This window comes from Lissotriton vulgaris, chromosome 11 (genome assembly GCF_964263255.1).
Source record: "Lissotriton vulgaris chromosome 11, aLisVul1.2, whole genome shotgun sequence".
Classification (NCBI taxonomy): Eukaryota; Metazoa; Chordata; class Amphibia; order Caudata; family Salamandridae; genus Lissotriton; species Lissotriton vulgaris.
In genome coordinates, this window is record NC_141699.1 from 390,638,859 (window position 1) to 390,652,972 (window position 14,114).

General features: G+C 44.9%; 1 protein-coding gene across 1 annotated transcript in view; it reads right to left on the reverse strand.

Annotated features, from left to right (window-relative positions):
- LOC147679844 (calcium/calmodulin-dependent protein kinase type II subunit beta-like) overlaps positions 1–14,114 on the reverse strand; it is an 820,445-nt gene that overhangs the window by 3,389 nt on the left and 802,942 nt on the right. Inside the window, exons 16-17 of the mRNA XM_086942481.1 lie at positions 12,560–12,604; positions 4,625–4,673 (exon numbers count right to left, since the gene is read on the reverse strand). Coding sequence (XP_086798607.1) covers positions 4,625–4,673; positions 12,560–12,604 — 94 coding nt within the window. The remainder of the gene's footprint in view (positions 1–4,624; positions 4,674–12,559; positions 12,605–14,114) is intronic.

Here is a 14,114-nt window from a genome sequence, read left to right on the forward strand (position 1 = left end):
GTGATCTGGGTTGTGCATGCACCGCTCTGCATGGCCAGTTAGTGACAGATGTTTCCTACCTCCCTGGAGACGGTCTGTTATTGACAGGTAAGCTCCCAGCTTCTGAGGTGGGCTGGGGCAGCATTAGGCTCATGCACTTGAAATGATCAGTAAGTGATAGATAACACGCCGCCTCCCCCCCTCCACCCCCCCCCCCCCGACCCCCTCTGGCCTCTGTGGTGGGCATCCAGGGTAGCAGGCCCATGTTCGGGGATATATTTACAACAAGGGGTGGTGAGGGACAGAGTCTCTGAATTAAGCAGAAAGCTCTCACCCAGTCAAGAGATCAGGGCTAGATCCAACACCGTTTTTTAGCTCACTGCACCATCCCAGTTTCAGAACCTGGCTGTATGCAAATTAGTCTGTTCCTGTCCCAGTGCATGATGGGAACAGGGCAAACCAAACTACAAAAGCCAATTCTTACACTGGGAAGGAAACAAGCTCCCGGGGACCGGTTTCTGGCATTACAGCCGTCTTCGGCCCGGTTTGCTTGAATCCTGATGGTGCAATGAGCAAGGGTCTCACATCTGAGAATACCCTTCCACGCTTAGGGTGGACAAAAATATTTACAACAAGGGGTGGTGAGGGACAGAGTCTCTGAATTAAGCAGAAAGCTCTCACCCAGTCAAGAGATCAGGGCTAGATCCAACACCGTTTTTTAGCTCACTGCACCATCCCAGTTTCAGAACCTGGCTGTATGCAAATTAGTCTGTTCCTGTCCCAGTGCATGATGGGAACAGGGCAAACCAAACTACAAAAGCCAATTCTTACACTGGGAAGGAAACAAGCTCCCGGGGACCGGTTTCTGGCATTACAGCCGTCTTCGGCCCGGTTTGCTTGAATCCTGATGGTGCAATGAGCAAGGGTCTCACATCTGAGAATACCCTTCCACGCTTAGGGTGGACAAAAATATTTACAACAAGGGGTGGTGAGGGACAGAGTCTCTGAATTAAGCAGAAAGCTCTCACCCAGTCAAGAGATCAGGGCTAGATCCAACACCGTTTTTTAGCTCACTGCACCATCCCAGTTTCAGAACCTGGCTGTATGCAAATTAGTCTGTTCCTGTCCCAGTGCATGATGGGAACAGGGCAAACCAAACTACAAAAGCCAATTCTTACACTGGGAAGGAAACAAACTCCCGGGGACCGGTTTCTGGCATTACAGCCGTCTTCGGCCCGGTTTGCTTGAATCCTGATGGTGCAATGAGCAAGGGTCTCACATCTGAGAATACCCTTCCACGCTTAGGGTGGACAAAAATATTTACAACAAGGGGTGGTGAGGGACAGAGTCTCTGAACTAAGCAGAAAGCTCTCACCCAGTCAAGAGATCAGGGCTAGATCCAACACCGTTTTTTAGCTCACTGCACCATCCCAGTTTCAGAACCTGGCTGTATGCAAATTAGTCTGTTCCTGTCCCAGTGCATGATGGGAACAGCGCAAACCAAACTACAAAAGCCAATTCTTACACTGGGAAGGAAACAAGCTCCCGGGGACCGGTTTCTGGCATTACAGCCGTCTTCGGCCCGGTTTGCTTGAATCCTGATGGTGCAATGAGCAAGGGTCTCACATCTGAGAATACCCTTCCACGCTTAGGGTGGACAAAAATATTTACAACAAGGGGTGGTGAGGGACAGAGTCTCTGAATTAAGCAGAAAGCTCTCACCCAGTCAAGAGATCAGGGCTAGATCCAACACCGTTTTTTAGCTCACTGCACCATCCCAGTTTCAGAACCTGGCTGTATGCAAATTAGTCTGTTCCTGTCCCAGTGCATGATGGGAACAGGGCAAACCAAACTACAAAAGCCAATTCTTACACTGGGAAGGAAACAAGCTCCCGGGGACCGGTTTCTGGCATTACAGCCGTCTTCGGCCCGGTTTGCTTGAATCCTGATGGTGCAATGAGCAAGGGTCTCACATCTGAGAATACCCTTCCACGCTTAGGGTGGACAAAAATATTTACAACAAGGGGTGGTGAGGGACAGAGTCTCTGAATTAAGCAGAAAGCTCTCACCCAGTCAAGAGATCAGGGCTAGATCCAACACCGTTTTTTAGCTCACTGCACCATCCCAGTTTCAGAACCTGGCTGTATGCAAATTAGTCTGTTCCTGTCCCAGTGCATGATGGGAACAGGGCAAACCAAACTACAAAAGCCAATTCTTACACTGGGAAGGAAACAAGCTCCCGGGGACCGGTTTCTGGCATTACAGCCGTCTTCGGCCCGGTTTGCTTGAATCCTGATGGTGCAATGAGCAAGGGTATAGGTTGTTAGTTATTGATGATGAGTAGGGAGCTCCGGCCGGGAGTTCCCGGGCCAGGGATCGCCTTTTCAGCGAAATAACCCTGAAAAAGGCCCATCTTGATTCCAACACACCCAGGTATTGGGTGGCTGCAGCACTGCGATTCACCAGTGCCACCTAGCTAGCATCCCCGCCGGTAATGAAGAGGAACTGCAGATGGCATCGGCGGAGCTACGTCACCCGTCATCCCTCCTGCCCAGGCTGATCCACTGCTGGCGGTTGCCAGCACCTCCTCACACTACACACAGTGAGTGCGGGCGCTCTCGGAGACCCCCAGCACTTCAGCGCGCCTCGCCTAGCCACTCGCGGTGCGGGAGATCGGAGCGGAGTTCGTGGCTGGCGATGTTCTTCTTGAGCGGTGAGCGCAGTGCTGGATGCATGGGGTCTCCACTGTCTGCGGTCACGCACCGCTGGATGGTAGACGGTGAGCGGGGGCACTGCTAATCACCCGGGTGTTCCACCAGATATTCTGGTATTGACGGTGGGGGGCTCAGATGACGTGTCCCCCCACCGGCCTTAAACTCTCCGGGTCAGATGCGCGCTTGCTGAGCACAAGATGGCGGAGTGCTCTTTGGTGCTCTGACTGCGTCCCCCCTCCGACTCCACTTAATAGAACTCTGCTCTTATGAGCACAAGATGGTGGAGTACTCCTCAGTGCTCTGACTGCGTCCCTCCTCCAACCCCACTTAATGGAACTCTGCTCATGGTTTTTGGGTCCTGACCTGGGTGCATCTTGCCATTTTGAAATGGTTTCCATCGATACCCACGACCCGGGTCCGCCATTTTGTGGATTCTTGTCCTTTCCTTTGGTCCATTGGATTCCATCCTGCCGACCTTCAGTCATTTCTCTTTTGCTGGACTGCCTTATCTCTTTCTCCCCCTCAGTTCCTCCTTTCTCCTCTCACCAATCTTAGCCTCCGACTCTTCTCCCCCACCTGCCGCTCTCTACCCCTTTTGATTTTTTTTTATTTCCCTATTAACTCTGTAATGTGATATATACTTGTCCAGCCTAATCGCTAGTAAAATGTAATCCTGAGCAAATCTATTTGTATATATATGTATATAAAGATAACTCTAACCACTAGTATATTTTTTTGTAGACCCTTGTACCCACTACCATTCCTGTGATTCTTAGAGTTTATCCATTTGTATCTCTTACTTGAGTGACTTTACAACTTGTACATTTGAAATGTATTCTGTTTGTATTTTTTATGTAACTCATGTAATCCTAAGTCCTTATGTATCGCAACTGGTTGTTTCGTAAAGCGCTTTGACACCTTAGGGTAAACTTCGTGCTATATAAAATCGCATTAAATAAAAATAAATAGATAAAGATCATTTCCCTGCCTCTGTGGTCTGCACACACACCATTAGTGGCATACGCTGGGGATGCTTTGGCAGTGATAAATAAGTGCCATGCCTTTTGATGTGCAGAAATCGCATTAGACTCCTGTGCTGTTGATTGTTACTGATCGGTTAGCTCCTGCCTTTGAGGCGGAGAGACAATGCATACGCTCTTGTTCGTGGGGTCGTGTGTTAGCTACTAAAAGAGAAACTATCTGCCGCCGATGTAGGCAAGCATTGCATTAAGCTGGTACTGAGATGAAGTGTTAATTTACAAAGGCCCTCTTCCGTTAAAGTCTGCATGCAAGAGGCTATGGTGTAGATGATTGGTTAGTGATACGGAAGCTCTTAGCCTGGAGGTGTGAACTAGCTGCATTAGGTTCCGGTGCAGGGGGGCGTTGCAAAGAACCTCCCATTCCTCCGAGGTGTTCATGGACTGCATTAAGCCCTTGTGCCGGCCTCGCTCGTATGTAGGGATAGGGAAACTCGTCCAAACCTCTAGTGTGCACGCGCTACTTTCTCCTTTGCTGGGGACGCATTTGATGTTAAATAAGTTCTCTGCCTCTAGTGTGTTTACATGGAGATCTGATTGTAGGCTTTGGTGCTTGGGCTTCGGGAGTTTTGTTTATTTACTTTTATATGGTGTCACGTGTCATTCCGGCGTATACAAACTAAACTGTTACCAACTAGAAAGTGATAAATCCACAGAGTGAAAAGATTAGTACCGAGCTCTTACAACATTTTAAAGGAGATGTGAATTTTCTTCATACTTAAAGGCAGAAACTGCAAAGCTGAAAGGTTACACAGACGTTTCTGGCACCGGAGGCGTACTGACAGCAGCGTAGCACAACAATAACACGCCCTGGCTTCATATCAAGGCTCAGTAGCAATTTAGAAGCTGAATTTGAGAAAGAAGGGAGGGCGAGCCCCATCGCTGTCACAGTACCTTTCATATCTTCGTCTTCAATGGTGGTGTTGGAACTGTCGGAAGACTCCTAATAAGAGGGAGCGAGAGAGAGAGAAGGGAGGTGGGAGAGAGACGAGAGGAGAGAAAAAAAAAAAGAAAGTGAAGAACACGTTATGGTTATAATCATCGCGCAACAGCTGTCAGCGGCCCCGGAAGAGCTCGGGTTCCTAGGGACAAGGGCACCAAGGTTTGCGACCCGATATAGACACATGAGATCACTGAGGTTTGCGGCCATCTTGGTTTGGGAAATGCCGCTTCTAATTAAAAATATCGTATCTCGTATCTTGTGTTCATCTCCACGCCCTGCTCTGCCACTCCAGTCACGTCGAGTCTCTTCAAGTCCATCCTTTTATCCCAGGCACCATGGGTTTATTTTCATACTGTCCCTTCTTTCACCCACCCACACATTCACCCATATAAATGTCAAAGGAATTCCTATTCCAATATCTCTGCACTCCCCGCACAATCCCAGCCTGTCCTCGGATTGTCACAGCACTATTTCTCTCATTTTCGTCATGCCCCTACACTCCAGTCTTCAACCTCTCATTTCCACGGCCCCTTACTCACTACAGCCTTTCCATCTCTTCTTTTCAGCATGATTTCCATTCACCAGTGTCAAATCAAACTTCCGTTTCTCCCTTTCTTCATGTACAGTCATTTAACCCAGCCTTCCGCCCTCGCTCCATTCTCGAAAGGCTGGCTTGGTTTCTTACACTGGGCCGCCATTCCCCACAGGCAGTCTAGTCTCTCTCCTACTGTGTCGATGTTCCTCCCTTCTCCATGCATCTTCTTCTGGACCCCACATTCTTTCATCTAAGTCCCACTTCTACCAGCTTGCCTCTTCTTCTGGACTCCACATTCGTTCATCAAAGTTCCATTTCTATCAGCAGCAATGCACGCACTGTGTACACTTATACATAGTCCGTGATCAACGCATACCTAAGGAGACATTCTTTTCATGTTAAAAATGGTATTTAAACATTTGGCGGCAATTGAAAGTACGACCACCCCTTAAATAGTCTATCTCTTGGTACCGCCAACTAGCCACTGCACCAACTTTTTACCAGGGGAGGCAGCAGATGAGGTCCCACGGATATCCTAGTTTAAACCTTATTTATTAGTCCTCTACATTTTGTATTATAAATCACTATATCAAAAATCGTGGATGGCAGTGTGCTAATCCTGTGCTTAAAAACAAAGCTATAAAACCAGATATTGAGGTGAGCAGATTTGAAGTTGGTTGTGTTGTACAGTTTTCCATATAAATTAGCTGCTCTCCACCTAAATCTTGTGATCAAGCCAGCCTGGAATTAATAAAACCAACCCACAAGACCTGCTTGTTTGCCTTCCAGGTTGGCTTGGATGGTAATATGCTATTTGCTACCATTGTACGGAGGGGCCCGAGGCCATGAATCACTAGAACCTCAAGTGAGTCATGGTGCCCCTACTCTCACTTAACAATAGTAGTAAATAGTAAATCATACCCCATGCATTTGCATTAATGATTTATGCTGGGGCATTTTTTTTCATGTATATTGTAATATGCGTTTCTCTAGACAGGCTTGAGTTCCGGCCTCATTGATTTCCATGCCCCATGATGAGTAAGTAGGAGCTTAGCAATCAATGGTGCAGCACTTACACTGCCACAGGCATTCTGGAGCTTTACAGGGACCACTGCACTCAAATTATGGCTGTTTTGCTTTACTACCCAACTAGGGGCACTTGTCCATTCGCCTTACATGCATTACCGCCCACAATAGTCTTGCTAGGTGACTGACCCTAAGCAGGTGATGTATAGAGGAATTGGAGGGAAAATCTACTTGACTGGTGGTGGCATTGGAGGAGTCGAATCTCCTGTATGTGTTGCACAAATCATCACACTCACTCAGTCACTTCCTCACTCATTCACCTAAGTTTACTCTTGCCACCTGTCCTCCTCAGGAAACTAGTGTTCACAAGTCCCTGAGTTGCTGACATGACCACTCCAAATTTTTATATAAAATAGACGTGCAGAATATGAAACTACAAATCTACTGGGGAACTATGGTGATTGTGTGCGCTGAGCAAAGTTGAGAGCTATATTGGTCTGTTTCTTTTCTCGGATTCATTTTAGGATGCTTGCAAATTGTTGATTAATAAACACCTTCATCTCCTCCTAAGTAACTTTCAATGCAGTGAATTCATCGATTCCCATTGATTTTGCAAGAAGCGGTGGATTTTACATACTTTGACAACAGCAGAGCACATCGTTTTTTTCACAGCTCAAAGTAGGAGTTATTTAGTAAATCTTCTCTGGCTTATGTTCAAAAGAGGACTAGAGAGGCGGTTGACCAGCGCTTCTGCTGGATAGAATGTGGGTTGGTTAATAGAATAAGCTCTGTGATAAAGAAGACTTTTTGTCCGGTTAGCACAACGACTGCCATTTTAGACCATAGGTAGGCAGATGGATGGGAAAAGGATTAGGAAATTGAGGCCAGGAAGACTTGGAGAACTGCACTGTGGGGTCAGTATCCCTAGGACCAGCTCATGAGCAAAGAAGAGAGAAAGGCACATAAGGTAAAACCTTGAGAAATGGCGGTCAGCAAGTTGTTTAAAGCTGGTTCTGTGGTAGACAGAGAAACAGACATCAAGTTGGTGCCTCCATGGCCATCCAGAGACTGAATTTAGTGATCCTGGTGATTTGGACATTGTAAAGAGTAGGAGTAAGCCTTTGTGACATGGCAGTGGGTGGTCACTCATGTAGGAGGGGGAACTGAACCATCAGCTGGATCAAGCAGTGAAGGAGAAAGGCAAAACGCATAGGAGTGTAAGGGATCATAGCGGACAAGAAAGAAGTCTCTATGTCATGTGGGAAAACTTTGATGCACATGGCAAGGAGCTCTTCCAGGTTCAGAGGAAAGAAGTTGGTTGAAGAGAAGGAGACAGATATTCAAACAAAACTAACACGTAATGTCAGTGGGCCTGCCATGTTGTCAGTAAGATACAAGTTATTCTTCACCGCATTGACACAGCAACACTCAGAATGGTGAGGCACTAGAAAAGATAAGGTGTGAGGGAAATGTGTCATGGAGAACTCGAGTCTGATGAGCTATGGATGAAGTTGCATCACAATGCACAGCGAGAAGAAATATAGTTCTTAACAGCCACACAAGAGAGCTGAAGCAGCAGAAGCAACTAAAAGCAGCAAAGCAGCACCACTACATGGAGGGGGAATGGATAACTGCCACAGCACTATTAATTAGGAGTATCCAGTATGGACATGATTAGTGCCCAGGGTTGATGGATATTAAAAAGTGCAGCAGTCGTCTATACAAGGCATAGATATTTAGAGCTATTAAATAGTATTTTGATCAGACTACGTATAATTGTTGCTACTGCCATTGAACTGGACAGATAATCTGCTATTGATACTCAATGGTAAAACCACTTATTTTTGCAGATTTCACTCAGCAGCTGGGGTAGATTATCCGGTCCTTAAAAATGGCTGTGTTGAAATGTTACGATGATATAAGTGAGGTGTATCACTTCAATTTTTATGAAGGAAAGAGAAGCTGAAGGAATGAGAAAACCTATTGGGGACTAGTGAATAGGTCTTTGATTTACAGATTGTGAAAGAGGTAAGGTACTTTGAAGGTTTGACTGAAACGAATACTAGAACAGTCTTTAAAAAGTTGTTTTTCCATAATTCTTATTTTGTCTACTCAATCAAATGTTCCCCATGAGGAGGTGACTTCTAAGGAAGCAAACAGTTTGAGCTCAAATGGTGATGAAGAATACAGCAAAATATCCAAAAAGAGGCTGGATGAAGAGCTGGAATTTGGTAAATGGGTTCCACATCACCTGCTTTGGGCACCTCAAAAGATTTCACAATAGAAGTAAAAGTCCCATTAAAACTCACAATACAGAGTCCCAAGGGCGAATATAATTGAGGAAACTGATGAGTGACACTATTTTGCTGTTGGAAACCCTGCTATTCTTGTCGCAGACCCTGCGATTCACATAAATTGCAGGATTTGAGACTGCAAAATCGTGCTTTTAGTCTACTAAACCCCTTTTGAATGTCAGACTAGTCTGTTTAACTCACAAAAGGGGTTCTGCAACTCATTCCAAATCACAATTATAAGGGAGTGTGAAAGGACTGTCCTCTCGAGTCATAATGACAGGCCCACTGATCATATACCAACAACTGAATTTGGGCAGCTTTCCCTATGTGAATTATTTCAGGGGAGCAGAAGCAAACAGGGCTCCGATGTCTTTTAAAACTGAACATTTTGTTTTCGAAAAGTAGCTTCTCTCCCGGTTAGGGAAAAAAACGTTTTCCATTTGGAAATGCAAAGACCTCAATAGAAGGTCAGCTGTTCCTTGCAAGCCACCATCCCAGGGATTGTAGCCAATTGCAAAGCCTATCAGACTTTCGTAACTGATCATTATGCTGGACACTGAGACACTCTATGAAAAGACTATGTGCAATGATCATGCAACCTCTTTGTACAAAGGTAGAATAACAAATTGCATCCCTGTTCGCGAACCATTTTCTGTGCAATTTGCACATCCTAGTTTGGAAACTGGGATTACTACATCAAGCCATACATCCTATTAGAGATGGATGGAGGAGAAAGCCTGGAGGGAGGAAAAAGCTTGGAGGAGAAAGCCTGGAGGGGGCATTTGTAAGTATGGCCGGAAGCCCAGATCTTTAGTGGTTTAATGGGTTGGTCATTTTATTGACAGAATGAGTGTGCCATGTTGTGTAATAGGAAAAATGACAGCAGTGAGGGCCAAGATTGTGGCCACTTCAGAGAGGCGGGGGAGGCTTTAGGCATGTGCAAGCTGTGCACCTGCACAGGGCCACCAAACCCCAGGGGCCACCACGCATATATATATCCTTAATATAATAATCCTCTGAGGATGGATACATATTTGCGTGGCGGCCCCTGGCCGGGATTTGGCGGGCTCCGTCTCTGTTCCACTTCCAAATACACTGACACCGACACCCCCCCCCTCTTCACTGGCCTCCGCGCTCTTCCCGCCTGGACCCCCTCTTCCGGGGCCTCCTACCTACGCTCCGTGCCCAGGGCCGCCAAGAGCCTAGAGCCGCCTTTGAGAGAGGCTTCTGAAGTTGAATGGTTGTGTTTACTCAAAATTGTTGTTCAATTGTTATTGTTTTACTTTTGTTATTTTGCTTCAGTGCGGAATGTATCTTCCCATAGATGGGCACTACTGCCGATTCATTTTAGAGTACAGTGTTCTACCAGGTGCCTTAATGGTCTTGGGAAAGAAAAAATATCTCCATCTGTGTCTTACAGCTAATCATTAAATATCTTGTAAAACCCACAGGACCTGGCTCTTCAACTCTCCACTGCACGAAGGCTGCTTAAGCTCTTGTCAGGTGAATTCCTGTCACCAATAAATGTCATTAATCTAAAACACATTCTTCATTAAGTTTGGTTAGGCCACCTACCATTACTCAAGGGTGGATTCTGAAGAGAATAAAGCAAACAAGGTATCTTGTGAAGCAGTCTTCTCAAAGACTGCCCTCGGTTTGAGGAGCAGTTAAGAATCCGATGTACAATTGCTTTTTAACGTTCACAGAAACTGGTTTGAAGTTTAGATGCATACAGACACTGCGTGTGTGTTGTCCCCGGTAGTGGAGTGTGATGTCCTGATGTGTTTGCACATCTGACTTCTCGGACCATTCGTTCTTTAGGCCACATCAATTCCATCCCATTCTTTTTCACTCAACATTTTATTTCTCTCTTTCGGTCTGGTATTCTTATCCTTTATGCTTTTGACAATAAGATAGGCTGTCCCTACAACAAACATGAATGTGTGCGTTTTGGTTGATCCCCTAGGGTTGAGGACAGCTGATATCTAAATGCGAAAGGGCATGGCTCACCCACATTATAAAAGTGTCTTACTGAAGACAGAACCTGGACACCCTCCATTACTGGAAGCGGCACCCCATGACCTGGGGTTGGAGGGACGCAAATGAAGGACATGGGCGCATGAATGATTTCACATGTTCTTTTATGATCTAAAATAAATGTTCTCACTGAAGATGGTAAGTAAATTCAAGAACACACTCCTAACTGTTGGACCTCAACATTAGCCCTCGCGGGATTTACAAAGGAGGTGGCAATATATTACTACAAGGAAGTCATGGTGAACCTAAATTGCGGGGGGAAATAAGACACCAAAGAAAGCGCAATATTTTGCAATGATTCTATTGGAGGATGTTTGCACGATAGCTGGTGGTGTAAATAATAAGCCTTGGCAGAGAGCATGAACTTGTAAATAGATGTGATGAACTAGATTGTGAAATCAGGATGTTGCTGGGCAGGAATTATTATTTTCTGGACTTTCCATATAAAGCCAGTTGCCTCTGCTCTTTTAATGAGGTCGTTCGTGTGTCTCCTTCTTAAATAAAGAACACTCCCTCAGCTACTACATCAAAACATTTTGGTGTGAATTGAGGGCCCTCCACCAAGCCTTTTGGAGGGAGCATGGACTTCTGACTGGCTTTTATTGGTTACATGTTTCTGGATATACACAGTTGATGCTTTGGCTTGTCTGGGAGTTGACACAAATGAACTACCCAGATTTCACATTCTCGCAATTTTACCTTATTCGCAAATACACACAACAAGTACGGCAATGGCAGAAGCCGGGCCTCCACAGTGCATTCGCTGTTTGTTGTAGACATTCCCCATGTCTATTGAAAATATTTCATGCTTGCTGTGTCCCCATGTCCCTTTAGTGCGTGATCCATATCGCTGCTGTGATTGTTCGGCTTTGTTTCAGACACAAAGAAATTGGAAGATAAATAGAAGTGTGATGCGCTGTCCATTTCATCACTGACCTCGCTCTGACAACGCCATATTTAAAGGCAGGATGTTCAGCTTCAATACATATTCAAAGCTTAGCCTCTGCCTCTGAAGGACCCCTAATTTGTAAGAGGTGAGCTCATGCCCTTTGAAATGAATAACCAGATGTTACAAGCGAAGAAGATATTTTTGTTGGAACGCTAACACCTCCACAATGAGAACCAAGTTATGACCGTCAACACATTTCATGCAGCCACATCATATGATACAAAAGGTTTCCTTCGGTGGCTAAATAATAAACAGTAGTCCGCGGTATTCCTCTAGGACCACATTTCTCACGTTCGACATTGGGAACAGTCCCACCACATGACGCGGAGCAACTATGGTTGACCCTCAGCTGGTTGTGTTCCGCTCATGCTAGTCAAGTTCCTATTTCAAAAAGATGCTGTGACTTACTAAGGCCAGGTGCACCAGGAACGGTCACTTTTGGGGTGGGGGAGGGGGGGATGTGGTGGTATCCGGAGAACACGAGTCTCCTAAAAGCAACAGGCCACCACTAGCAGCGTTTGCACTCCTATTGGACGCAGCATCATTCCATTAGCCAACAAATATAGAATTGCTAGAGTGACTGTTCCTATTGCCTGATGCAGTTGTCATTCACCTGGATGAGGTTGCCCTAATATTTTGTTTTAAGAGGCAGTTGCTATTTTGCTGGACATTTATATCTCCTCTTCTGAACCCTGTGTCTTACAACCAGGGGTTGTATCCTCCACACTATGCAGTGTCTTCCTGCAGGTGAGTGATGGAGTACGTCTCCTCCTAGACTCATTCACCCATCATCAATCATCATTTAAACAAGGGTAGCAACCCATTTTTAGTTTTCAAGTAAAGTAGGATTCCACAAAGTAACGCTGGTTATTAAACCTAGACCTGGAATGCAGGAGCTACCATTTAAGTGATGCTAACACAGGTGTAATCTAGGCTGGGCACAAAACAGTAACAGCAGAGTGTAATTGAGCAAATAATGTTTGTTATAGTTTCATGTTTGATTCATGACTTCTCCATAGAGAAAGCGAAAGAGAGATGGAAATACCTTAATCCCATCCAGAGGGTTATGGATAACGGTGGTCTGAGGTTCCTGGAACAGGACAAATCACGACCAGAAGAAAACAAAAAACAAGGAGGGGGTAACAAAACATGAAAAAGGAGAATGAGAGAAAATATAAATCAAATAAAGAGAATATTAAAGACCACGAGGGAAAGATCAAAAAGAATTAGAAATGAATAAAGATTGATAAAGAATGAAATATAGAAGATAAAAGAGAAGTGAGAAAGAAAAGATGGGAACAAGAGATAGAGAATAGAAGAAAGAATTAAGCATGACAGAAATGAAGGTAGAAATAAATAATAAGGAAAGAAGAAAAGTAAACAAGATTTGGCAATAGTTATAAGCCCCAAGAGGAAAGTGCAGGTAGAGAAAAAGTTTATTACATGTGAAATGTGTAGGATCAGAAAGAGTTTCAATAAAAAGAGAAATGTAAAGAAGGAAATGAAAGCGAAAGTGAGCAAGAAAGATGGGTGAAACGTTTTGATGGGGAGGTGATGAAAGAAGGAGAAAGGAAAAAGGAAAACATGGAGCAGAAGAGAGGACAAAGTGAAGATAGAAATATGGTCAGATGCAGGGGACAAAAGAGAAGACCGACGGAAACAAAGAGGACGAGGCGTTAGAAAAAGATAGAGATAAGAAGACAAAAATAGACAGGGGAACAGAGAAAGAGAGAAAGTAAGACTCCGAGGTAAACGAGAGACAGACACGGAGGAAAAAGGCAAAAAGTAATTAGTTCAGCAAAAGGCGAATGGCTGAAAAAGAAAACTAAAGAGGCAGAGAGCAAAGAGTCCAAAAAAACATGAATCTGAAGAATGTGAGCGGAAAATCAGAATTGAATCATGTGATCAAAGGTAAGCCAAATCCCACTCCTCTGCACATTGCAGCCTCTTAGACCAAGATGGGCGACACTGCCCCTTAAAAAACACTGTGTGTCCAGGAACAGTGAACAGGAAGAGTGCACCCACAATCTCAAGTCACTAAGGGACTGGGAAGAGGATAACCTATTCAGGCGTCACATCAGAACTGGGAAGAGGTTACCCCAATTCAAAGTCACATAGGAACTTGGGAGAGTCTACCTCAGTCTCAAGGCATAGAGGGTCCAGTGAGATGGGACTTTAGATGGAAGCTGCCAATAGACCACGAGGACATTACTGAATTCCGAAATCACACTGGGGTTGGGAAGCGGCTAACCCAATCAGAATCCATGAAAGGCCTGAGAAGCGGTTGCCCAATTTTGAAGCTACAAGGGCCATGGGAATAAATAAATCAAATATGAAGTCATACACATCTTAAAACTCCGAGGCTCCACTCTGCTCCCAAAGACAGACCCCCGAGTAACAATCCAGAAAGGGTATTTTTTTCTGTGTATAATTCACTAATTTGAATAAATGGCTATTTGCTTAGTACAGACATCAAAACTCAAGTAATAAATTAACGATTTTGATTTGGTTTAAAAAAAAAGTATGAAGCAATTTATTGCACTTTTTTCAACAGATTTAACAAGGGTGGGAAACTGCTATAAAAGAGACAACTATTCACG